At 58.5% G+C, this 18,337-nt stretch overlaps 1 protein-coding gene across 3 annotated transcripts; it reads left to right on the forward strand.

The window, feature by feature from the left end:
* The first annotated feature begins 273 nt into the window (after window positions 1-273).
* On the forward strand, window positions 274-17,155 carry SIDT2 (SID1 transmembrane family member 2). Of its 3 annotated transcripts, XM_060304094.1 has the most exons (27): window positions 276-1,018; window positions 2,645-2,766; window positions 3,079-3,243; window positions 3,332-3,377; window positions 3,793-3,894; window positions 4,003-4,086; window positions 4,901-5,000; window positions 5,198-5,263; window positions 6,194-6,287; window positions 6,635-6,687; window positions 7,043-7,054; window positions 7,729-7,800; window positions 7,947-8,027; window positions 9,090-9,208; window positions 9,509-9,582; window positions 9,690-9,756; window positions 10,311-10,384; window positions 10,529-10,652; window positions 11,398-11,515; window positions 12,004-12,140; window positions 12,342-12,450; window positions 12,683-12,759; window positions 12,934-12,980; window positions 13,242-13,347; window positions 13,978-14,088; window positions 15,502-15,615; window positions 15,689-17,155. In XM_060304094.1, exons 1-27 carry the CDS (start codon window positions 836-838, stop codon window positions 15,749-15,751), a joined length of 2,520 nt encoding a protein of 839 aa, XP_060160077.1. In that variant the 5' UTR covers window positions 276-835; the 3' UTR covers window positions 15,752-17,155. The 3 variants fall into 3 exon arrangements, with proteins under 3 accessions (XP_060160078.1, XP_060160077.1, XP_030693452.1); XM_060304095.1 differs by lacking the exon at window positions 15,502-15,615 and having other exon boundaries at window positions 274-1,018; XM_030837592.2 differs by lacking the exon at window positions 7,043-7,054.
* The last annotated feature ends 1,182 nt before the right edge of the window (window positions 17,156-18,337 follow it).

Here is an 18,337-nt window from a genome sequence, read left to right on the forward strand (position 1 = left end):
GTGGTAATGGCAGTGGTGGTGGGGGTGAGGGTGACCCTTACGTGTGAAAAAGAGAATTTGTCAACAAGAATCCAACACTTGGAGATCCTTCACGGAAACATCCATCTAATCCAAAGTGAGCTTCCAGAGAAGGTCGGGATAATGAAAGAGGAGCCGGTAACAGGATAGGAGTGGGAGAAGGCCTCCAGCTGGAAAGCGGCGTCCCCTTTAAGACCCAAGCCGAAGCCTGGCCCTTTAAATCTGTGTCAGTTTCCCCTGACGTCAGCGGGCGGGCCGGCAGCCCCGCTGTTTACCGCCCCGCGGCGTTGCTCACTCCCCGGAGTTCTGAGCACCGAAGCCGGCGCCCCAGAAACTCGCCGCGCCGCGCGGCGTCGGGTCGCTACCACCTATCACGCCCCTCACCCTCAGACTCTCCTCCTTTCGCGGCCGACCCCGCCGCCGGCTTCCGCTCCCTTCCCTCCCTCCCTCCCTCGCTCCCCTTTCCCGGCGTCTCCAGGCTCCCAGCAACTAGCCGCCTCCGGGCTGTCACGGCCCTGGCGGGCGTCCGCCGGGTCTCCCAGCCGTGCTCGGCCCCTCGCGAGCTGGGGCCCCTTCCTGTGGCCCGTACCCCAACCCCTCCCCACCCCCTCCCAGCCGCCCCAACCCCTCCCTGGCCGCTGAGAGCGCGTCTGCGGCTCCAGGGGAGGGACCGTTTCCTAATCTCAGGCCGAGGTTAAAGTTCTGGTCCTGGTGAGATGCTGGAAGCTGCGGCCAGAGCCGCAACCCGCCCTGGAGGTGACCTGTCGCTTATCGTCGCCGCCGCCGCTGCCGCCGCCACTGCCGCCCGGCCGGGGCCATGTTCGCTCTGGGCTTGCCCTTCTTGGCACTCTTGGTGGCCTCGGTCGAGAGCCATCTGGGGGTTCTGGGGCCTAAGAACGTCTCGCAGAAAGACGCCGAGTTTGAGCGCACCTACGTGGATGAAGTCAACAGCGAGCTGGTCAACATCTACACCTTCAACCATACTGTGACCCGCAACCGGGTGAGGGAAGGGGCTGGGCTCGGGGCTGGTGGTGAGTGGGCTAGCGGACCAGGGTTCCGCGATGCTGTCAGTCCCCAAGAACAGCCGCCCCACTGGGTTTCCCAGAACCACGCTGGACCCTCTTGCCAGCCCTTCTTCCTTTGCCAGGGATGTTTGTTCTGAAGCTACCAGTGGACAGTTTCTGAAGTTGCCTCTTTCCCATCTTCTCTTTGATCCCTTCCTTTCTACCAGCTGTAGTCTGAGCAGGACTGGCCTGCTCCCTACCCAGCACCCAGAGTCTGACAGTGCTGTGGGGTCTGGGAGCAAGGAAGCAGGCTTGCTACTGGGCTTGGCCCAGAAAACCCCAGGGGGATGAGACAGGCCCAAACTGAAAGGCTCTGCCTCCAGGGAGTTATAGCTGAGACTCCCCAGGGAAATGAATGCAGGACTTCCCAGGCTGCGTTAACTGCTGGGAACTTCCCAGCCCTCTTCCTTCCCTTGGAAAGACAGCTGGCCTTGTAAGTTGAAGGTGGTGGAGATACAGCCAACCCCAGGTTGGGTGGGAGGGGAGAAGGAGTTTGCCTACCGTGGAGAAGCTTCCTCACCCTGATTTCTCTTTCATTTCTCCCCAGCTGTGAGTTGAACGTGGGCACAGCTAGGTCTGGGAAGCCTAGACCCCAGGCAGGGCTGAGATTTGGAGCACTCTTGCAGCCTGGCTCACGGTCTCCTGCTCAGCTCTCACCAGGACTGGATTTACTAAGAAGTGGTGGAGTTCAGAATGGGAATCTGATTTTTTTTTTCCCAGAATGAGGAGGGATTGGGTTTTGATGGCAGGCCAGGATCTGCCTTCAGTGCCTGGTTCTCTGAAGTTTGATCACATCCAACTTAGAGTCCTTTCTCTTTTTGCCCCCATATGTGGGGTTACCCTGAGAACGGTGGCCTCTATCCGTCTGGGAGGTGCTGCCCTAAGGGCTTGGCTTTCAGCAGCCCAATAACAAGCAATCCCAGGGTTTATTTTATCTTATTTTTTTCTTTAAGCTCCGACTGTCCTATATACTTTCCTCCATAGTGCCAATGGTGGGAGTGTCTCCATTTTATAGAGGGGGATGTTGAGGCTCAGAGATGTGAAGTGACTTTTCCACAGCCCTATCCCTTGGTCAGAGCTAAGGATAGAACTTGGCCTTCTTGGCTTTCAACGATCCCTGTTTCCCCACCTCCCCGTGGCCTCTGGCTGCCAGATGAGTTGTAGAATAGGAACTTGCTGGCTCACAAGGAAGAAGGTTGGGGAGCACTTCTTGCTCTCCCGTGTCCCTGTGTGTGCGCATGTGTGTACATGCACGTGTGTGCAGACGCATGTGTGTGCAGGCATGTGCATCCGTGAACTTTTATAGCAATGGGGTATGCTGGGGCTGCCTGAGGTCTCCATTGTGTTTCCCATCCTCTCCCCTAAGTCCCTCCTGGAGTCTGGGGGCTGCCCTGGCAGATGAAGGGGCATAAGTAGCTCCCCAGCTCCACCTGGATGGGGAAAGCACAAAGCCGTCTGCTTGAGGGAGGGCAGAGCTCACAGTCTCTGGAGCCATGTGTTCCCGTGGCAGAATTAGAGTCACCACGGGCTCGACTGAGGGACATTTCCGTGTCATCTTGCAGACAGAGGGCGTGAGAGTGTCCGTGAATGTCCTGAACAAGCAGAAGGGGGCTCCTTTGCTGTTTGTGGTCCGCCAAAAGGAGGCGGTGGTGTCCTTCCAGGTGCCCCTGATCCTGCGAGGGATGTGAGTAGGACCCGGGGACCAGGGAGGGGGGGGTAGGCCCAGGCCAGGCCTTGCCCAGAGCCTCACTCAGGGCCTTGTCCAGGGCCCCCGACCACCTGGGTGCCCCTCTGTTTCTCCTCCCCATTCCCCGAGCCAGGAGGCTGGTCAACGGCACAAGGGCCCAGCCAGCTGACCTGGAGCTTGTCAGCCTAGTGGAGGTGGGGTAGGGAGGTAGTGGGACCAGAGCGGAGGAATTGGGGCTCTGCTCCCCTGGAGTGGCATGCTGGCTGTCATGGAACCGCAGTCATGTCTCATCTCTGCCTCGGACCATAGGTTTCAGCGCAAGTACCTCTACCAAAAGGTGGAACGAACGCTGTGTCAGCCCCCCACCAAGAATGAGTCCGAGGTCCAGTTCTTCTACGTGGATGTGTCCACCCTGTCACCAGTCAACACCACGTACCAGCTCCGCGTCAGCCGAATGGATGACTTTGTGCTCAGGTCTGCAGGGGAGAGCGAGGGGGCCACGGGACTGGCCTCCTTCACAAGCTCTGGGAGTAACGGTGGGGGGCTCTTCTCTGCCCCACAGGACCGGAGAGCAGTTCAGCTTTAATACCACGGCAGCGCAGCCCCAGGTAAGACCTCCCTGTCAACGGTCCCTCCAGAGGAGAAATGGGGAAGCTTGGACTTGGGGGTGGGAGTGGTCAGCACTCTTTGCCAGGAGTTTCAGGTTGGTTGTACTCTCCGTGGAGGACTCTCTAGAAGCAGGAGTACTTGCCCTAAGGTGGCGGGGGACAGACAGTATAGGAAGTGCAGAGACATGGGGTCTGGCTGCCATCTTTCCTACTTGCCCCTTGGGCACTGTCCTGAGTGCCCAGCTGAGGTTGAGGGGAGTGGTGTATGGGAAATGGACCTGCTTGTGGGCAAGGCCTTTCTTCCCAGAGAGCCTCCACTGCCCAACCCTGGGAGGATTCACACTCTTCCCTTCTAGAGGGGCAAAGAGAGCATCCTCATGGGATGGGGCTCTCCCCGCCCTCCCTATGCCCTCAGTACTTCAAGTATGAGTTCCCGGAAGGAGTGGACTCAGTCATTGTCAAGGTGACCTCCAACAAGGCCTTCCCCTGCTCAGTCATCTCCATCCAGGATGTCCTGGTAAGTAACCTGCCCTTTTACTCTCCACCAGTGGATAGCAGGGCTGCTGAAGAGAGGGGACAGGGCCCAGGACCCTGCCCATCTGTCTGTCCCCTCCTCCCTCTGTAGTGCCCTGTCTATGACTTAGACAACAACGTAGCCTTCATTGGCATGTACCAGACTATGACCAAGAAGGCAGCCATCACCGTGCAGGTAGGAAATGGGCGTGGCCCACTGGGGGGTGTGGCCAGGTGGTTAGCTTTCCTAACCCTCTCTTCTTTTCCCCTGCCCCATTCCTACCCTACCCACAGGACTGAGTCTTGGCCGTCCAGTCCCTGAGACTTTGGGTCCCCTGATACATGCAAGCATTGAATCACAATCCCAGTTGCCTTTGGGGACAGGAAAGAGCAGAGTACCCTTTATGGCTGCTCTGTACACGTCATTCACCACAGCTGGGAGAGGAAAGGGCCCTGGCTGGTGTTGAGGGCTGCCTTGGCAAAGGCTAAAACCTGTGCTGGGGGCAGGGAGGGAGAGGCATGTGTTCAGCTCACGATATCTAGTTGTGCAGCTGACGGAGGCAGCACGGCCCCTCCACTTTTTCTCCTGACTGATGCCCAGGCTATAATAGGGCACCCATGTGTTCCATGATGATGGGGCATACCCTCATTTGCTCACCTGGCAGTAGTGTTAGTGCAGGGTATGGGCTCTGGAGTCAGACGATCCTGGCTCTACCACTTACTGGCAGTGTGACCCTAAGCTAACGTCCAACAGGGATAATGATAGTACTCACTCATAAGGATCTTTGTGAGGATTCAATAAAATAATATATGAGCAAAGAGTTTAGCATAGTGTCTGGCCTGACACTATGTATTCAGGCCAGACAGGGTTAGGTATTCAGAAAAGGATGGTGATGGCGATGACAAATGATGACGGTGCTGTGATGATGGCAGTCATCTTCGTCATCACTGTCCTCACCATCCTCCTCATCGTCACCATCATCGCCATTATCACCGTCCTCATCCTGCAGCGCAAAGACTTCCCCAGCAACAGCTTTTACGTGGTAGTGGTGGTGAAAACTGAAGACCAAGCCTGTGGAGGCTCCCTGCCTTTCTACCCCTTTGTAGAAGGTACATTTTGTGTCCTGGGCCTGGCCAGGGGTGGGAGGGCTTGGACACTTCCCGGGAGGTAAAAGAGCCTGTGTGGCTGATTGATGGATCTGATGGGATGTGGGTTTCTGGCTCCAGACTCTCCCAGGCCTGGTCCTACCAACTCTAGCCAAGCTCCAGGCAGGCGCTGGTTTGCCATTTTGCCATTTTACTTCCAGATGAACCGGTCGATCAGGGGCATCGCCAGAAAACCCTGTCAGTGTTGGTCTCTCGAGCAGTCACGTGTGAGTGTGGGTGGCTGAGTGGGGATGGCCTGGCCACTGGCTCTTCTTTCAGGCCTGGGGTAGGGAGTGTTCTCTGAATGGGAAGGGTAAGGAGGACCTACTCGAGCAGGCTGACAGGGTAGGAAGGAGGAGTGGTCTTGGAGGGCTTCATGACGGGGGGTGGGGGGAGGGAGCGGCGGGAGGGTGAGTAATGTGCTTTGGAGCATCCATGAGTAAAGAGATGGAGGGACTGAGATCTAGATCTGTCTCTGCCACTGTGGGCAGTGTAATCTCATTGAGCCTCAGTTTCCCCATCTCTGTAACAGGAGTAATAGAATGTTAGTCTCTATTAGCCTCACTAAGTCGGCTTAGCACAAAATTAGTAGGAAAGTTCCAGGCCCCTTAGTCATGCTCGATAAATGTTTACTGAGTGATTGAATAGAGCCCTTTGTAAACTGGAAAGTATAAGATAAAAATAAAGGATTGTGGCAGAAGGGGAAAGAAGCTGCCTCTCCTGCATGGATTCCTTATTCAGCACATTTGTTTCCAGTCCCTTCTGTGTGCTTGGTGCTGTGCTCTAGCTGTGGTCCTCAGGGTGCCCCTGTCTAGAGCCTGTTGCTATGCAGGGTGCTGAAGGCTGTGAGGAACCCAGGACAGTCACTGTGGGAGGTCAGGGCAGAGAAAGCCTCCTAGAAGACACAGCTCCTCAGCCGTGTTTTGAAGGTTAAGTCAAGGAGGGGTCTTGGAGAAAGAAGTAGGGGAGAAAGTTCTAGCAGAGGGAACTGTGTGAGCAGAGCCAGGAATCATGTCGAGTTTGGCATATTGTTGGCACTGGCTGGGTCATTCCACCCGAGGGGAGACGTGGAGAGAGATGAGCCTGGGCCCTGCGTGCTGTGATGGGCAGGCGTGGAAAGTACTGGTGTGTTTTCCTTCCCACTCCCCTGCCCACAGCCGAGGCCTATGTTGGCGGTATGCTCTTTTGCCTGGGCATATTTCTCTCCTTCTACCTGCTTACCGTGCTCCTGGCCTGCTGGGAGAACTGGAGGTAAAGTGGGACCGCTGGGCCCTCCCCTGCTCTGGGGTAGGTCAGGCACGGGGAAATGGCCTGGCAGGATCTGTGTGGCCCTGGATAATCTCCAACCACGAGGCATAGGAATGCAGGTCCCTGTGAGGGTCTGAGGTCCCTGGGCCTCTGCTCTGGAAACCAACCCCTCCCCTCAACCTTCTTCCCAAGCAGGGAGACCCCGCATTGCTTCCCAGCCTGGGAGGACCCCTGGGATCATGGATGGAGGACAGGGTTATGGGGTGGAGAGGGTGGAAGGCAGGCCAGCCCAGCATAGGACAGATCCTCCGGCTGCCCTTCTGGTTTGTCTCTGGATTCCGTCCCTGCAGGCAGAGGAAGAAGAGCCTTCTGGTGGCCGTGGACCGAGCCTGCCCAGAAAGCGGTACCTCCAGAGGGTCTGGGTTGGTGGGCTGTTTGCTTTGTGGTTTGGTGGGGATAGTGGTGGATGGTTCCCTTGGGGGTTGGAGGAGGAAGGTCCCACTGAGGGCTTCTGGATGTTCAGATAGGGAGTAACACTGTAGGTGGAAATGGGCCTGGGGCAGTGTGCCTGTTGGTCCCTAACGTGCCCGTCTTAAAGACTGTCACTTGATTCATTCAGTGTCTGGGTCTAGGTACGCTGTCTGCCGCTTCAGACAATGCGACTCACCGCCTCTGGGATTATTAACCTTTCGTTCTCTTTCCCCTTCTTCTACCCCTCTCTCTCTATCCTCCCTCCTGCTTGGGACCTTCTCTCTCAGCTTCTCTCCTTGGTAAGCTCCAGGTGCTGTGGGCGGAGGAGCTGGAGTCCAGAGTGGGGAGGGGGAGGGGAAGTAGAGGGGTGTCTGGGTGGGACCCGGGCAGGCCGATGCTGGTCTGTCCTTGCTGCTGGTAACTTAGATGGTCAATTCCTTGACTTTGCTGTCTTTCTAGGGAGGAAAGAGGGGCCTGATAGTTTCCAATGGGGCAGGTGGTGGTGGTGGGATAGGTGTTTGCTGGTATAGGTGCTTATTCTTTGCTGCCGCCATGGCCCCTCTGTGTCTCTCTTTGGATTCTTCCTTCCCCCTTCTCCCTGGCTTGCAGCCTCTCTCTGCTTCCAAGGCTAAGGGGTCCTTGACTTCTTTCTTTCTTTTTCTTTTTTTTTATGACTCATAAATTATAGTTTATTGAATTTTTAGAAACAGAATAATTAAGCATTGCAAATTTGTTTTAACATTTCTGTTGAAAAACCTTTAAAGTGTATACATACATACTTTAATAACCACAATATACTCTATATATTTAATTTTTCATGGTAACAAAGGGCTTTGAATATTAATCAGTATGCTAAATACTAAACTACTATAATATGTGCAAGAGGTTTCCTAGTACATTATTCTCATTTTAGCCTGGTAGCACCCTGCAGGTGAGGAAGGTAATGTAAGGGGTCCCTGACTTCTTGTTGCAGGTCACCCTCGGGTCCTGGCCGATTCCTTCCCTGGCAGCTCCCCGTACGAGGGCTACAACTACGGCTCCTTTGGTACGCGTCCGCACTTGAGCTCATGCTTGCCCACTCGCCGGGTCACCACCTCCAGGGTGGCCTCCTCGGCGCCCCCTGGAGACGGGTCCAGAGTCCCCTGCCCTGAGGTCTCTTCTGCCTGCCTCACCATTTACTATTCCCTACAGAGAATGGTTCCGGCTCCACTGGATCCACCGATGGTCTGGTTGGCAGCGCGGGCCCTGGGGACCTCTCCTACAATTACCAGGGTGAGTGGGCCAGGCGGGGCAGAGCTGTGCGGTGCAGGGCTGGTGCTGGCTGCACGAACCGTGACGGTGGGCAGTTGCCTCTTCTGCCAGACGCTGGAACCAGGGAAGGGCTTGCTGTCTCCCCACCCCTCTCCTCTCTCATCCCTTCCTCCTTGGTCCCACTTCCCCGGTAACTTTCCCTTTCCTTTGAAGGGCACGACCAGTTCAAGCGGCGCCTCCCCTTTGGCCAGATGCGGCAGCTGTGCATTGCCATGGGTAGATGTGGGGAGGGCGAGTGCTGCTCTACCAATCAGCTCCTGCCAGGGCGGTTGACTGGAGCCAGAAGGCTCTAGGACCATAAAGATGCTTGTGCATGGCTTCCCCATCTAATGCCAATAATTGCTAGCTCGTGTGTCTTTTGAGATAGGCAGGCACTGGCCCCTGATGCTGGCAAGCTGGTACCCCAGCCTCCCCCAGGCCAGATATTCTGGTTGGCTGTTGTGTTTTCCAGCACCTCACTCTCTGGCCTTCTGGGGCTCATGGGCCGGGGTGTCATGTCCTGGCCCTGGGGGCCTTTGGTCAGCAAGGTTACAGGAGGAAGCTTCCGAAGGCACAAGAAAAGAACAGGATAAAGGATTAGAGAGGAGGCAGCCTCTCACCCTTGCCTGCACCCCAGGGCCCACTGGGTCTTTACCCAGTGGGGGCCAAGGCAGTGTCTTCTCAGAACCCACACAGCTGGGCATCTTCTAATCAGCGTGACTTCTGCCAAATTCAGTCCTGCTGCTCGTGTTTGGGGCCCGGGGTCTGCTCGGTGTCCTGGCCTGGAAGCCTAGCTCAGTGAGGCGGCAGGGCTGGAGCGGTCCCTGTTTGGTGGCCTCTTCGCAGAGTCCACCCTTGTTGCCCTCAAGGACTTAGGAGCACCCGATACCTCCTCCCCAGGCCTGAGCCCACCTCTAACCCCGCTCTGAGCCCACAGTTTGCCTCTTCCCACTGCCTAGTAATTGTGACAATTGTCCCAGGTGGGTGGGGACAGACCTTGGGTTCTGTGCCCACTAGGTTACCCTTCTCCCCTTTCTGCCCCAGACCATTCCCTTGATCCTGTGGGCACCCGGCCACGACTGGACTCCATGAGCTCCGTGGAGGAGGACGACTATGACACATTGGCCGACATCGATTCAGACAAGAATGTCATTCGCACCAAGGTGTGACCCCACGTGGGTTGGCCCTGGTCACGGGTTCCCAAGGAAGGGAGATTGTGTGTTCAGCCCCAGCGTATCTCGCCACTGGGTGGCATGTTATGAAAGCAAAGGGAAGGAGCTTGCTGGGGTGGCACAGATTCCAGGGGAAATTGACTCGGCTCCCAGCCCTCTGGACCGCCCAGAACTCGGCCTGCTGGAATTCTGGCCTGTGGGAGGGAGGCCCCCCCATGTCCTCCTCTAACCTGGGCGAGAGGGGCTTCTCTGGGGCAGTGGGGCAGGGGGCTCACTCCAGCTTCTCCCCAGCAATACCTCTGCGTGGCTGACCTGGCACGCAAGGACAAACGCGTCCTGCGGAAAAAGTACCAGATCTACTTCTGGTGAGTGGGGGAGCAGGCCGGCCTTCCTGTCATTGGCAGGACGGTGCGGTGGGTTCTCGGGTTCTTCCTCGGTGCTGCCACCTCACTGCCGCCCTCCCACTCCTCAGGAACATTGCCACCATTGCTGTCTTCTATGCACTTCCTGTGGTGCAGCTGGTGATCACCTACCAGACGGTGAGTGGGCAGGGGCCGGCTCCCCAGGGCCCAAGCTAAATGCCCTCGAGGAGCTGCCCCATGCTGGGACGATGCCCCAGTGCAGAGCCTTCCAGCCTGCGGCTTTGGAGCCAGCACAGGTCCTAGGTCATGGGTCCTGGGTTCCCATCCCAACTCTGCCTTACCAGCTGGGTGGCCTTAAGCAAGTCACTCAACCTCCCTGAGCCTCAGTCGGTTCATCTGCAAAATGGGGGCAGCATGCCAGCAGTGGTGGCCCCTCCCCCAGGTCATGGGGATTTATGAAACAAAAGTGCTGGGACTTTGTAAGTCTCGGTTTCCCTTCCCTCTTCTCTGTACTGTGGGGCAAGAACCTCCGTCATGGTCATGCCTCAGGGTTTTCAGCCACACCTAGCGAGGGGGGCAGTGACTTTACCAAAAGTGGGGCTTGCTGGTGTCACGTGCGCACACCTGCTGGCCGTGGCGGCACCTCCCATCCGTTGCAGAACGTGACTGGTGGTGGCGCAGGCTGTGGACTGAGGCACTTTAGCAGTGCCCCCTCCCTGCTCGCGCTGCAGGTGGTGAATGTCACAGGGAACCAGGACATCTGCTACTACAACTTCCTCTGCGCCCACCCTCTAGGCAACCTCAGGTGGGGATCCACTTGGGAGGAGGCCCCTTTTCCCGTCGTACGGTGAACCAGGGCAGGGGCAGGGGCTCTGCAAATGCCCGCCTCGGGTGGGGAAGTGGCCAGGGCATGAGGCCGAGGCAACGTGCCCGCTGTCGCCCCTTCCAGCGCTTTCAACAACATCCTCAGCAACCTGGGGTACATCCTGCTGGGGCTGCTCTTCCTGCTGGTCATCCTGCAGCGCGAGATCAACCACAACCGGGCCCTGCTGCGCAACGACCTCTACGCCCTGGTGAGGAGCGCTCGCCTGCCCGCTGAGGCGTCAGGCCCAGACCCTTCCTAGCAGGCAGGGCCCTGCCCAGCCCTACCCAGCCCAGCCCAGCCCAGCCCAGCCCAGCCCTGCCCTGCCCTGCCCTGCCCAGCCCTGCCCAGCCCAGCCCTGCCCAGCCCAGCCCTGCCCAGCCCTGCCCTGCCCTGCCCTGCCCAGCCCAGCCCTGCCCAGCCCTGCCCTGCCCTGCCCAGCCCAGCCCAGCCCTGCCCAGCCCTGCCCAGCCCTGCCCTGCCCTGCCCAGCCCAGCCCAGCCCTGCCCAGCCCTGCCCTGCCCTGCCCTGCCCAGCCCAGCCCAGCCCTGCCCTGCCCTGCCCAGCCCAGCCCTGCCCAGCCCAGCCCAGCCCTGCCCTGCCCTGCCCAGCCCAGCCCTGCCCAGCCCTGCCCTGCCCTGCCCAGCCCTGCCCTGCCCTGCCCTACCCTGCCCTACCCTGCCCTGTCCAGCCCAGCCCGGCCCGGCCCGGCCTGGCCCTGCCCAGCCCTGCCCAGCCCAGCCCAGCCCAGCCTGGCCCTGCCCAGCCCTGCCCTGCCCGGCCCTGTCCAGTCTTATCCTGCCCAGCTTTGTTGTGCCCAGCCTGGCCCTGCCCTTGCTAAATACCCACTCTACCCCCCATCCCACTCCTTTCTCATGATCTCCCTCTTTAGGGCCCCTTCCTTCCTCCCTTCCCGCCTTACCTCATCTCTCCCTTCCCTTCTCTCTCCGCAACAGGAATGTGGGATCCCCAAGCACTTTGGCCTCTTCTATGCCATGGGCACGGCCCTGATGATGGAGGGGCTCCTTAGCGCTTGCTATCACGTCTGCCCCAACTATACCAATTTCCAGTTTGGTGAGCGGGGCCTCCCTCTTCCCTGGCTGAACCTCAACAGGAATCTGCCTGAGTCTGCCACCCCCATTCACCCGCAGGGATTGGGATCCCCAAGATACAGCCATGTGGGCGACTCCAGGGCTGGAGGACCTGTGTGAACACGCATCCTAGCTTGTAGAACATAAGCGTCTGGATGCTGTTTCATACATCTGTCAAGCCTTTCCTGTGGAAAGGCACGTGCACGCACTGAGAAAACAAAGATAATTAAGATGCAGTCCCCGACCTCAGAGTGCTCGGACTAAGTTGTCCTTGTCGTCAGGGGAAGTCAGACTGTGGGTGACAGCCAGTGGGGCGGCAGTCGGGCGTGGCAGGGACAGTTAAGGAGCTGCAGTTCAAGCGCCAGCCCGCCACCAGCTTGCTCAGTGGCTGTGACGAGGTGTGGGGACCGGGGTTCCATGCCCGGGCTCCGCAGATGTTTCCGTAGCTCACATCCACGTCCCTCCACCTAGACACGTCATTCATGTACATGATCGCGGGGCTCTGCATGCTGAAGCTGTACCAGAAGCGGCACCCAGACATCAACGCCAGTGCCTACAGCGCCTATGCCTGCTTGGCCATCGTCATTTTCTTCTCTGTGCTGGGCGTGGTGAGGCCCCGGCCTGCTCTGCTCACCTGTAGGAAAGGTGCACACGTGTGCACACACCCCCGTCCACCCCTGCAGGAGAGAGCCCTGCTCCTTCCCTAAAGTGCTCTCCCAGCCTGGTGGGCTTAGAGCCGGCTCTCCCAGAGGAAGGGCGGGCCGGGAGAGCAGCTTTCTCCTCAGCCCTGCCTTTGGTGGCCCCAACAGGTCTTCGGCAAAGGGAACACAGCATTCTGGGTCATCTTCTCGGTCATTCACATCATTGCCACCCTGCTCCTCAGCACACAGCTCTATTACATGGGCCGCTGGAAGCTGGGTGAGCGCTCGCCTGGGGCCTGCTGGGGTTGGTGGCCTCGGGGACCTGGTCTCACGGGAGGCTTTTGGGTTCTGCCCTCTCACAGGGGGCCCAGGGGAGTCACTGGGTACGGAATTCAATGAGGCCTTGGCACAGCTGTGCCCCCGAGAGGCCCTGGGTCCTCTCAGCTGGCACAGACCAGGGGCCGGGACAAAAGGGTGCCCGTGCCTTTCAGCACCTTCCCTTCTTATAGACTCGGGGATCTGCCGTCGCATTCTCCACGTGCTCTACACGGACTGCATCCGGCAGTGCAGCGGGCCCCTCTACGTGGTACCTGCCCAGCTCCCCGGGCCCCTCCTCCTCTATCTCCACTCTTCCTCTTCCCTCCACTGGGGGGCACTCGGAGCGCAGCTGAGAGCCCAGGGGCGGGGTGGGGACCCTCTGACGGGGCTCCCTCCACTTCTCTCCCTGTCTCTCAGTTCCCCTGTCTCTGCTTCCCTCCAGGACCGCATGGTGCTGCTGGTTATGGGCAACATTATCAACTGGTCACTGTGAGTCCAGCCATCATCTGTGTAGCCAGGCTGGGTGGGCAGCTCGGCGCTTGGCCAGCCATGGGCTTCTGTGGGGAACATGGACAAATTTGGGCATGAGACATGGGGGCTGGAGAGAGAGGTGTTGGCCCCTGGGGTTCTAGAATCTTCTGTGGGCCTCTGAACCCAGCCCCACATCCTCATAAAACATGGGTTGGTGGGGAGGGAGAGCCCTTTCCTTGCTCCTCCCCTGCTTCACCAGCTCTTCCTCCCTCCTGCCAGGGCTGCCTATGGGCTCATCATGCGTCCCAATGATTTTGCCTCCTACCTGTTGGCCATCGGCATCTGCAACCTGCTTCTTTACTTTGCCTTCTACATCATTATGAAGGTGAGCGGGGCTGGCTGAGCCCCTCAGCCAGCGGCTCTGCCTTGTGGGGAGGGAGATGGGCACAGCCTCCCTGGGGCAGCACCAAGAGGGAGTGAGAATTTTTCTGTCCATCCCTCCAGGCTACTGACTCTTGAGGAGGGGAGAGGCTAGTCTCTTGCACGTACTCCCCGGGAGCCAGCTATATCCTCAGACCCGTTTCCTGAGCCCCTTCTGTATTCTAAGTATGGCCCGTAGAACTGGTAGCACTTGAGGCCACAGCTGACAAGAGCCCCGTTCTGTGGAGAAGGGGTTGAGGAGGTGGGGCTTGCTGAGTCTGTGTTGGGCTTGGGCCTCCGAGGGCTAGGTGCTTCCCAAGGGCCCCTCGTGCCATCCACCGTGAGAGGAGCCCCCAGGCCGTACACCCCCCAGCACAGGGTTCTGGGCACATGGATGGAGGCCCAGCCAGGGTGGGCCTCAGGGGTGAGGACACCAGGCTGCTAGTGTGGGGACCAGTTGAGCTGTGTAGGGTGATGGGATGGATCCAGGAAGGCTTCCTAAAGCATCCATCCTGAAAGCCTGGGACGGCGCTTCCAGGGCAGGCCAGGAAGTGGCGCAGGGCCCTCAGGCTGCTCTTCCCCATCTTCCCCCCAGCTCCGGAGCGGGGAGAGGATCAAGCTCATTCCCCTGCTCTGCATCATCTGCACCTCGGTGGTCTGGGGCTTTGCACTCTTCTTCTTCTTCCAGGGGCTCAGCACCTGGCAGGTGAGTGGTCCTCCTGCCAAGAGGCTACGGGAGTCGCCCACAGGCTCATCGTGAGCCCACAAACAGCCAGTTCTCTTTTCAAAAATTGTTTGTGAGCATCGCCCGTGCTTTTCACAGCTGCTTTCTCATTTCGTCCTCCTACCGTTCACCATGCCAGTGTGGAAGTATCCCCATTTTACTTATGAGGCAGTGGAGGCTCAGACAGACCCAATGACCTGCCCAAGGTCACACAACCAGTGGTGGCACAGCTGGGGTTTGAAGCCAGAGGTGTCAGGCTCTTCCCTCTGCCTCGTAGGGCACCTGCTGTGATCAGAACGACGTCTGGCAGCGTCTCTGCCTTTGAAGCACTTACAATCTAGTTCCAGAAAGAGAGAGACTGTCAGTTCCTGGCTTTTCTTTACAATATAGTACAATGAAGGGTAATAGACTAGACAGGTAGGGGATGTGTAGGAGGGCAGAGGACAGAAAGGCTTCTGTGAGTTAGGAGGTCCAGGAAAGCTGCTTAGAGGAGGCAGGGCTTGCTCTTGGCCTTTAGAGACCCTGGCTGATGGGGAAGGGCCCTGTGGCCCAGAGGTGCCGTGACTTGAGTAACGAGGCAGAGGCAGCTTAGGGGTCAGTGACTGCATTCGCTTGGGAGCCGGGTAAAGACCGTGAGCTCCTTGAGGGCGCTGCGGAGCTTTCTTGGTCATCTCTGTGGTCTCAGCATATGGCACGGACGGCCCCCAGACACAGAGTGAGGTCCAGCCAGTGTTTGGTGGACGGAGGTTGGGGAGATAATGGCGGACCTCGAGGGCCTCGGGTCATGGCCCACAGGTCCTGGCTACTATCACCCTCGGGCAGGGCCGTGTGAGCTGACAATAGTGCTTTGGAGAGAAAGTGAGCCGGGAGGAGCCCTGGAGGACTGATTGGAGCCGGGGGCGGAGTCCAAGGCAGGGAACGGAGTTAGGAGGCTTTGGTGGCCTTCTAGTCCTTCAAGGGAATCATGACCAGTGCTCTCAGGGAGCAGTCTGCAACTAAAGGCCAATTCTTAGGTGTGGGAGATGAGGGCAAGGGGTGAGCCTGAAAAAGGGTGCTCTCCACGGGCTTCCCTGGTGGCGCAGTGGTTGGGAGTCCGCCTGCCGATGCAGGGGACACGGGTTCATGCCCCGGTCCGGGAGGATCCTACATGCCGCGGAGCGGCTGGGCCTGTGATCCATGGCCGCTGAGCTTGTCCGGAGCCTGTGCTCCGCAACGGGAGAGGCCACGACAGTGAGAGGCCCGTACCACAAAAAAAAAAAAAAAAAAAAAGGTGCTCTCCAGCCTAGGGCTGGGGCTGGGAACTGGGAACAGAGAGTGCCTGGAGGGGATGGGAGCTGGTCTGGCCCAGCCTCCCCTGGGCGGTGTCAGCAGGCAGCTCTCCCTGTTCCACCCCAGAAAACCCCTGCAGAGTCCCGGGAGCACAACCGGGACTGCATCCTCCTCGACTTCTTTGATGACCACGACATCTGGCACTTCCTCTCCTCCATCGCCATGTTTGGGTCATTCCTGGTATGTCGGGGAGGCTGGAGAGGAGGCGGAGGTGGCCTCCTTTCCTGGGCTTGACTCCGCATCCGCCCTCCAGGTGTTGCTGACACTGGACGATGACCTGGACACAGTGCAGCGGGACAAGATCTACGTCTTCTAGTGGGAGCCGGGCCCTTGCTTCTCTCACTGGGCCCTTAGCTCCTCTGCCGCACTGCCCAGAGCCTCCGTAGTGCCAGGGACGTGAGTCCCAGCCCTGCTGCCCAGTGCCAGGTGGCCGTGGGACAGCGAGGTCCAGCCCAGGCTTGGCCCAGGACAGTCACAGGGTGGCCTTGCGCCTTGTTCCTGCCCTCTGCCGGGGAGGAGGCCTGCCCCCCTGAAACCCTGGATGTTGGCCAAATTGCTGTTTTCTTCTCAGTGTTGGGGCCCTCTGCAGGTCCCCGTCCGTCAGCTCTCTGTTTGTCATCTGCAGAAGAAAGGAGGGAAGTGTTGCCTGCCCATCTCATGCCTTGCATTCTGCCCATCCTTCCCCTCCCCCCTGGCCTGGGACCCAAAGCCCTTTCTTCTTCCCCGAGCTTCCACTCCAGGGCCCTGGTCTGGGGCCTGATTCTCTGTCCTGCACCAGGGTTCTCTCCACTACTCCTGGGTCTGCATCTGGCTGCCATCACTGCCCACTCAGCTCAGCCAGGATGGATGGGGCTGTCGGATTTTGGGGACCGGCCAGCTGGTGCTGGGCTTTTGGTGCTAAGGCCTGTGAGGGGTCCCAGGCAGTGCTGCCTCCTACCTCTGACCTGTGCTCAGGGCTGGCTCTTTAGCAACGAGCGTCAGCCCACATTGTCAGAACCACCTTTGATCGAAGGACTGAATTCAGAGGTCACTTTCGTATCCCGTCAGCTCCCAGACTGATGTTGGCACCAGGATTGGAGGGAAAAAGCAACTCACTTTCCTTCCCTTCCTTTTTCTTTCCAGGCCCTTAGTCCTGCCAAGCCCCAGTTGGGGGCCTTTCAGTGCCATTGACACTGCCCGAGAATGTCCAGAGGCGAAGGAGGGGAGATACAAAGAGCCCAGCCCGGCCCGCCGCCTCCACGGCCACGGGAGCCCCAGTGCCTATCTTAGAAAGGGGCTCAGGGAAGGGACATGACATTCCCCTCTATGTCCCTGGTCCAGCCTCACTCTAGGACCCAGGGCTGGCTTCTAAGTTTCCGTCCAGTCTTCAGCCAAGTTCTGTGTCAGTCGCACACATGCACACATATGAAATCTTGGAGTTTACACTGAGTTGCCCCAGCTCCGGTTCCCCTGGCTGCTCTGCGCCTTGGATCCTCTTCGCCCTACCTGGTCTGTTCTAGATGCCAAGGTCGGGGGAGGTCAGGTCGGGCCTCTGCCTTGGGGATGGGAATGTGTTTTATTCTCCTCAGCTTGTTTTTATAGCTCTCCTTTGGGCTGGGGAGAGGAGGAGGGAGGGTCTGGATCTTTTTTCAGAGCTCCGTTTAATGTCTTTCCATGCTATGGTTGCATTTCTGTTTTCTATGAATGAGTCTGCATTCAATTAAAGAAACAACCAGATGCAGTTCTTGGGCCCATCTTTGCTCCCTCTTTCTGGGTGAAGATGTTGAGAATGATGGGTGGGGCAGGGCGCCCCCATTTCCCAGGTCTTCTGGTCTACCTTTCTCTTCCAAGCCCCAGTCCCATCGGGAATAGCAGTCCCTCGATGCCCTCACGTTTTTTTTTCTCTCCTTTGAGCAACGGCATCAATTCAGTCACCATTTACCAGGGGCCTGCTCCATGCCAGGTGCCATGAGGGTGGAGAGGATAGCGTAGTGAAAAAGCCTTAGCTGTGCCATCTCACTTCCGAGAGTCTCCCCTTACCTGGCAAATGGCAGCAGCCTCTGCCCACCTGGTCCCCACCCACCAGTCAGACGAGCTTCACTTCTGATCTGAGCCTCTCCCAGCTCGGCGGGCTGCAGGCCGCAGGCACAGGCAGTACTCCCTGACCTGCTTTAATGGACAGGTGGTACTCTGGAAACACCAGATGGTGATGGATGGTGGGAGAGTGGGCATGTGGATGACATGCAGGCTCCAAGAGGAAGGAGATTTGAAATGACCCTGGAAGGTTGATTTAGATTTCCGCAGGCTAAGGAGGACAAGATGGGGAGCGAGTGGGGGTGGGAGCGGGCGGGGAGCGGGGAAGCTGGTGAATTCAGAACACATCCGGAGGTCTGGGATCCTCTCTAGCCGATCCCCAGCTCCTCTCCGTGCTCTTCCCCGCAGATGCCACTAGGGGGCAATATAGCTCTTCGCGCCACTAGGCTCTGGCGTCGGGAGCTGGCTGTGGTGGGCAGACCCTCCCTAGACTGCCTGGCCCGGCCGTCCCTCTCCTGGTGTTGCTGGGTGTGTGGTGGAGAGTGTTAGCCCCTCCCTGCCAGGCTGCCCTAGGATGGGGTGGTGCCACAGCAGGCAGGCCAGAGACCCCACTGGGGGCCTCTCACCTTTCTTCACTTCCTATCCGTTCCCGGTACCCCACCACCACCCCCGAAGCAAGATTTGAGCAGGTCTCCTTCCTGGGTGATGGGGTCCAGTCTGTTTTCCAGGGTAGGTAGGGACTGTTTAAAAGGGAGGAAGGGATGACAGCAGCCTCTGAACCTCCTACCCCAGTGTTGGTGTCTCAGGCCCTAGAGACCCCCTGGATGGGGCCAGGGTCAACTGAGCTGTTGCGGAACCCTCAAATCCCACCCCCAGCTAAAGCGTGGAA

Source organism: Globicephala melas, chromosome 8 (assembly GCF_963455315.2).
Source record: "Globicephala melas chromosome 8, mGloMel1.2, whole genome shotgun sequence".
Classification (NCBI taxonomy): domain Eukaryota; kingdom Metazoa; phylum Chordata; class Mammalia; order Artiodactyla; family Delphinidae; genus Globicephala; species Globicephala melas.

Bases quoted from the DNA above. Each gene is read 5' to 3' on its own strand.
- SIDT2 (XM_060304094.1), top strand. From the start codon at position 836: ATGTTCGCTCTGGGCTTGCCCTTCTTGGCACTCTTGGTGGCCTCGGTC. The intron at 4,087-4,900 runs GTAGGAAATGGG...CTCATCCTGCAG, and splicing joins AGGCAGCCATCACCGTGCAG to CGCAAAGACTTCCCCAGCAA. The intron at 5,264-6,193 runs GTGAGTGTGGGT...CCCTGCCCACAG, and splicing joins GGTCTCTCGAGCAGTCACGT to CCGAGGCCTATGTTGGCGGT.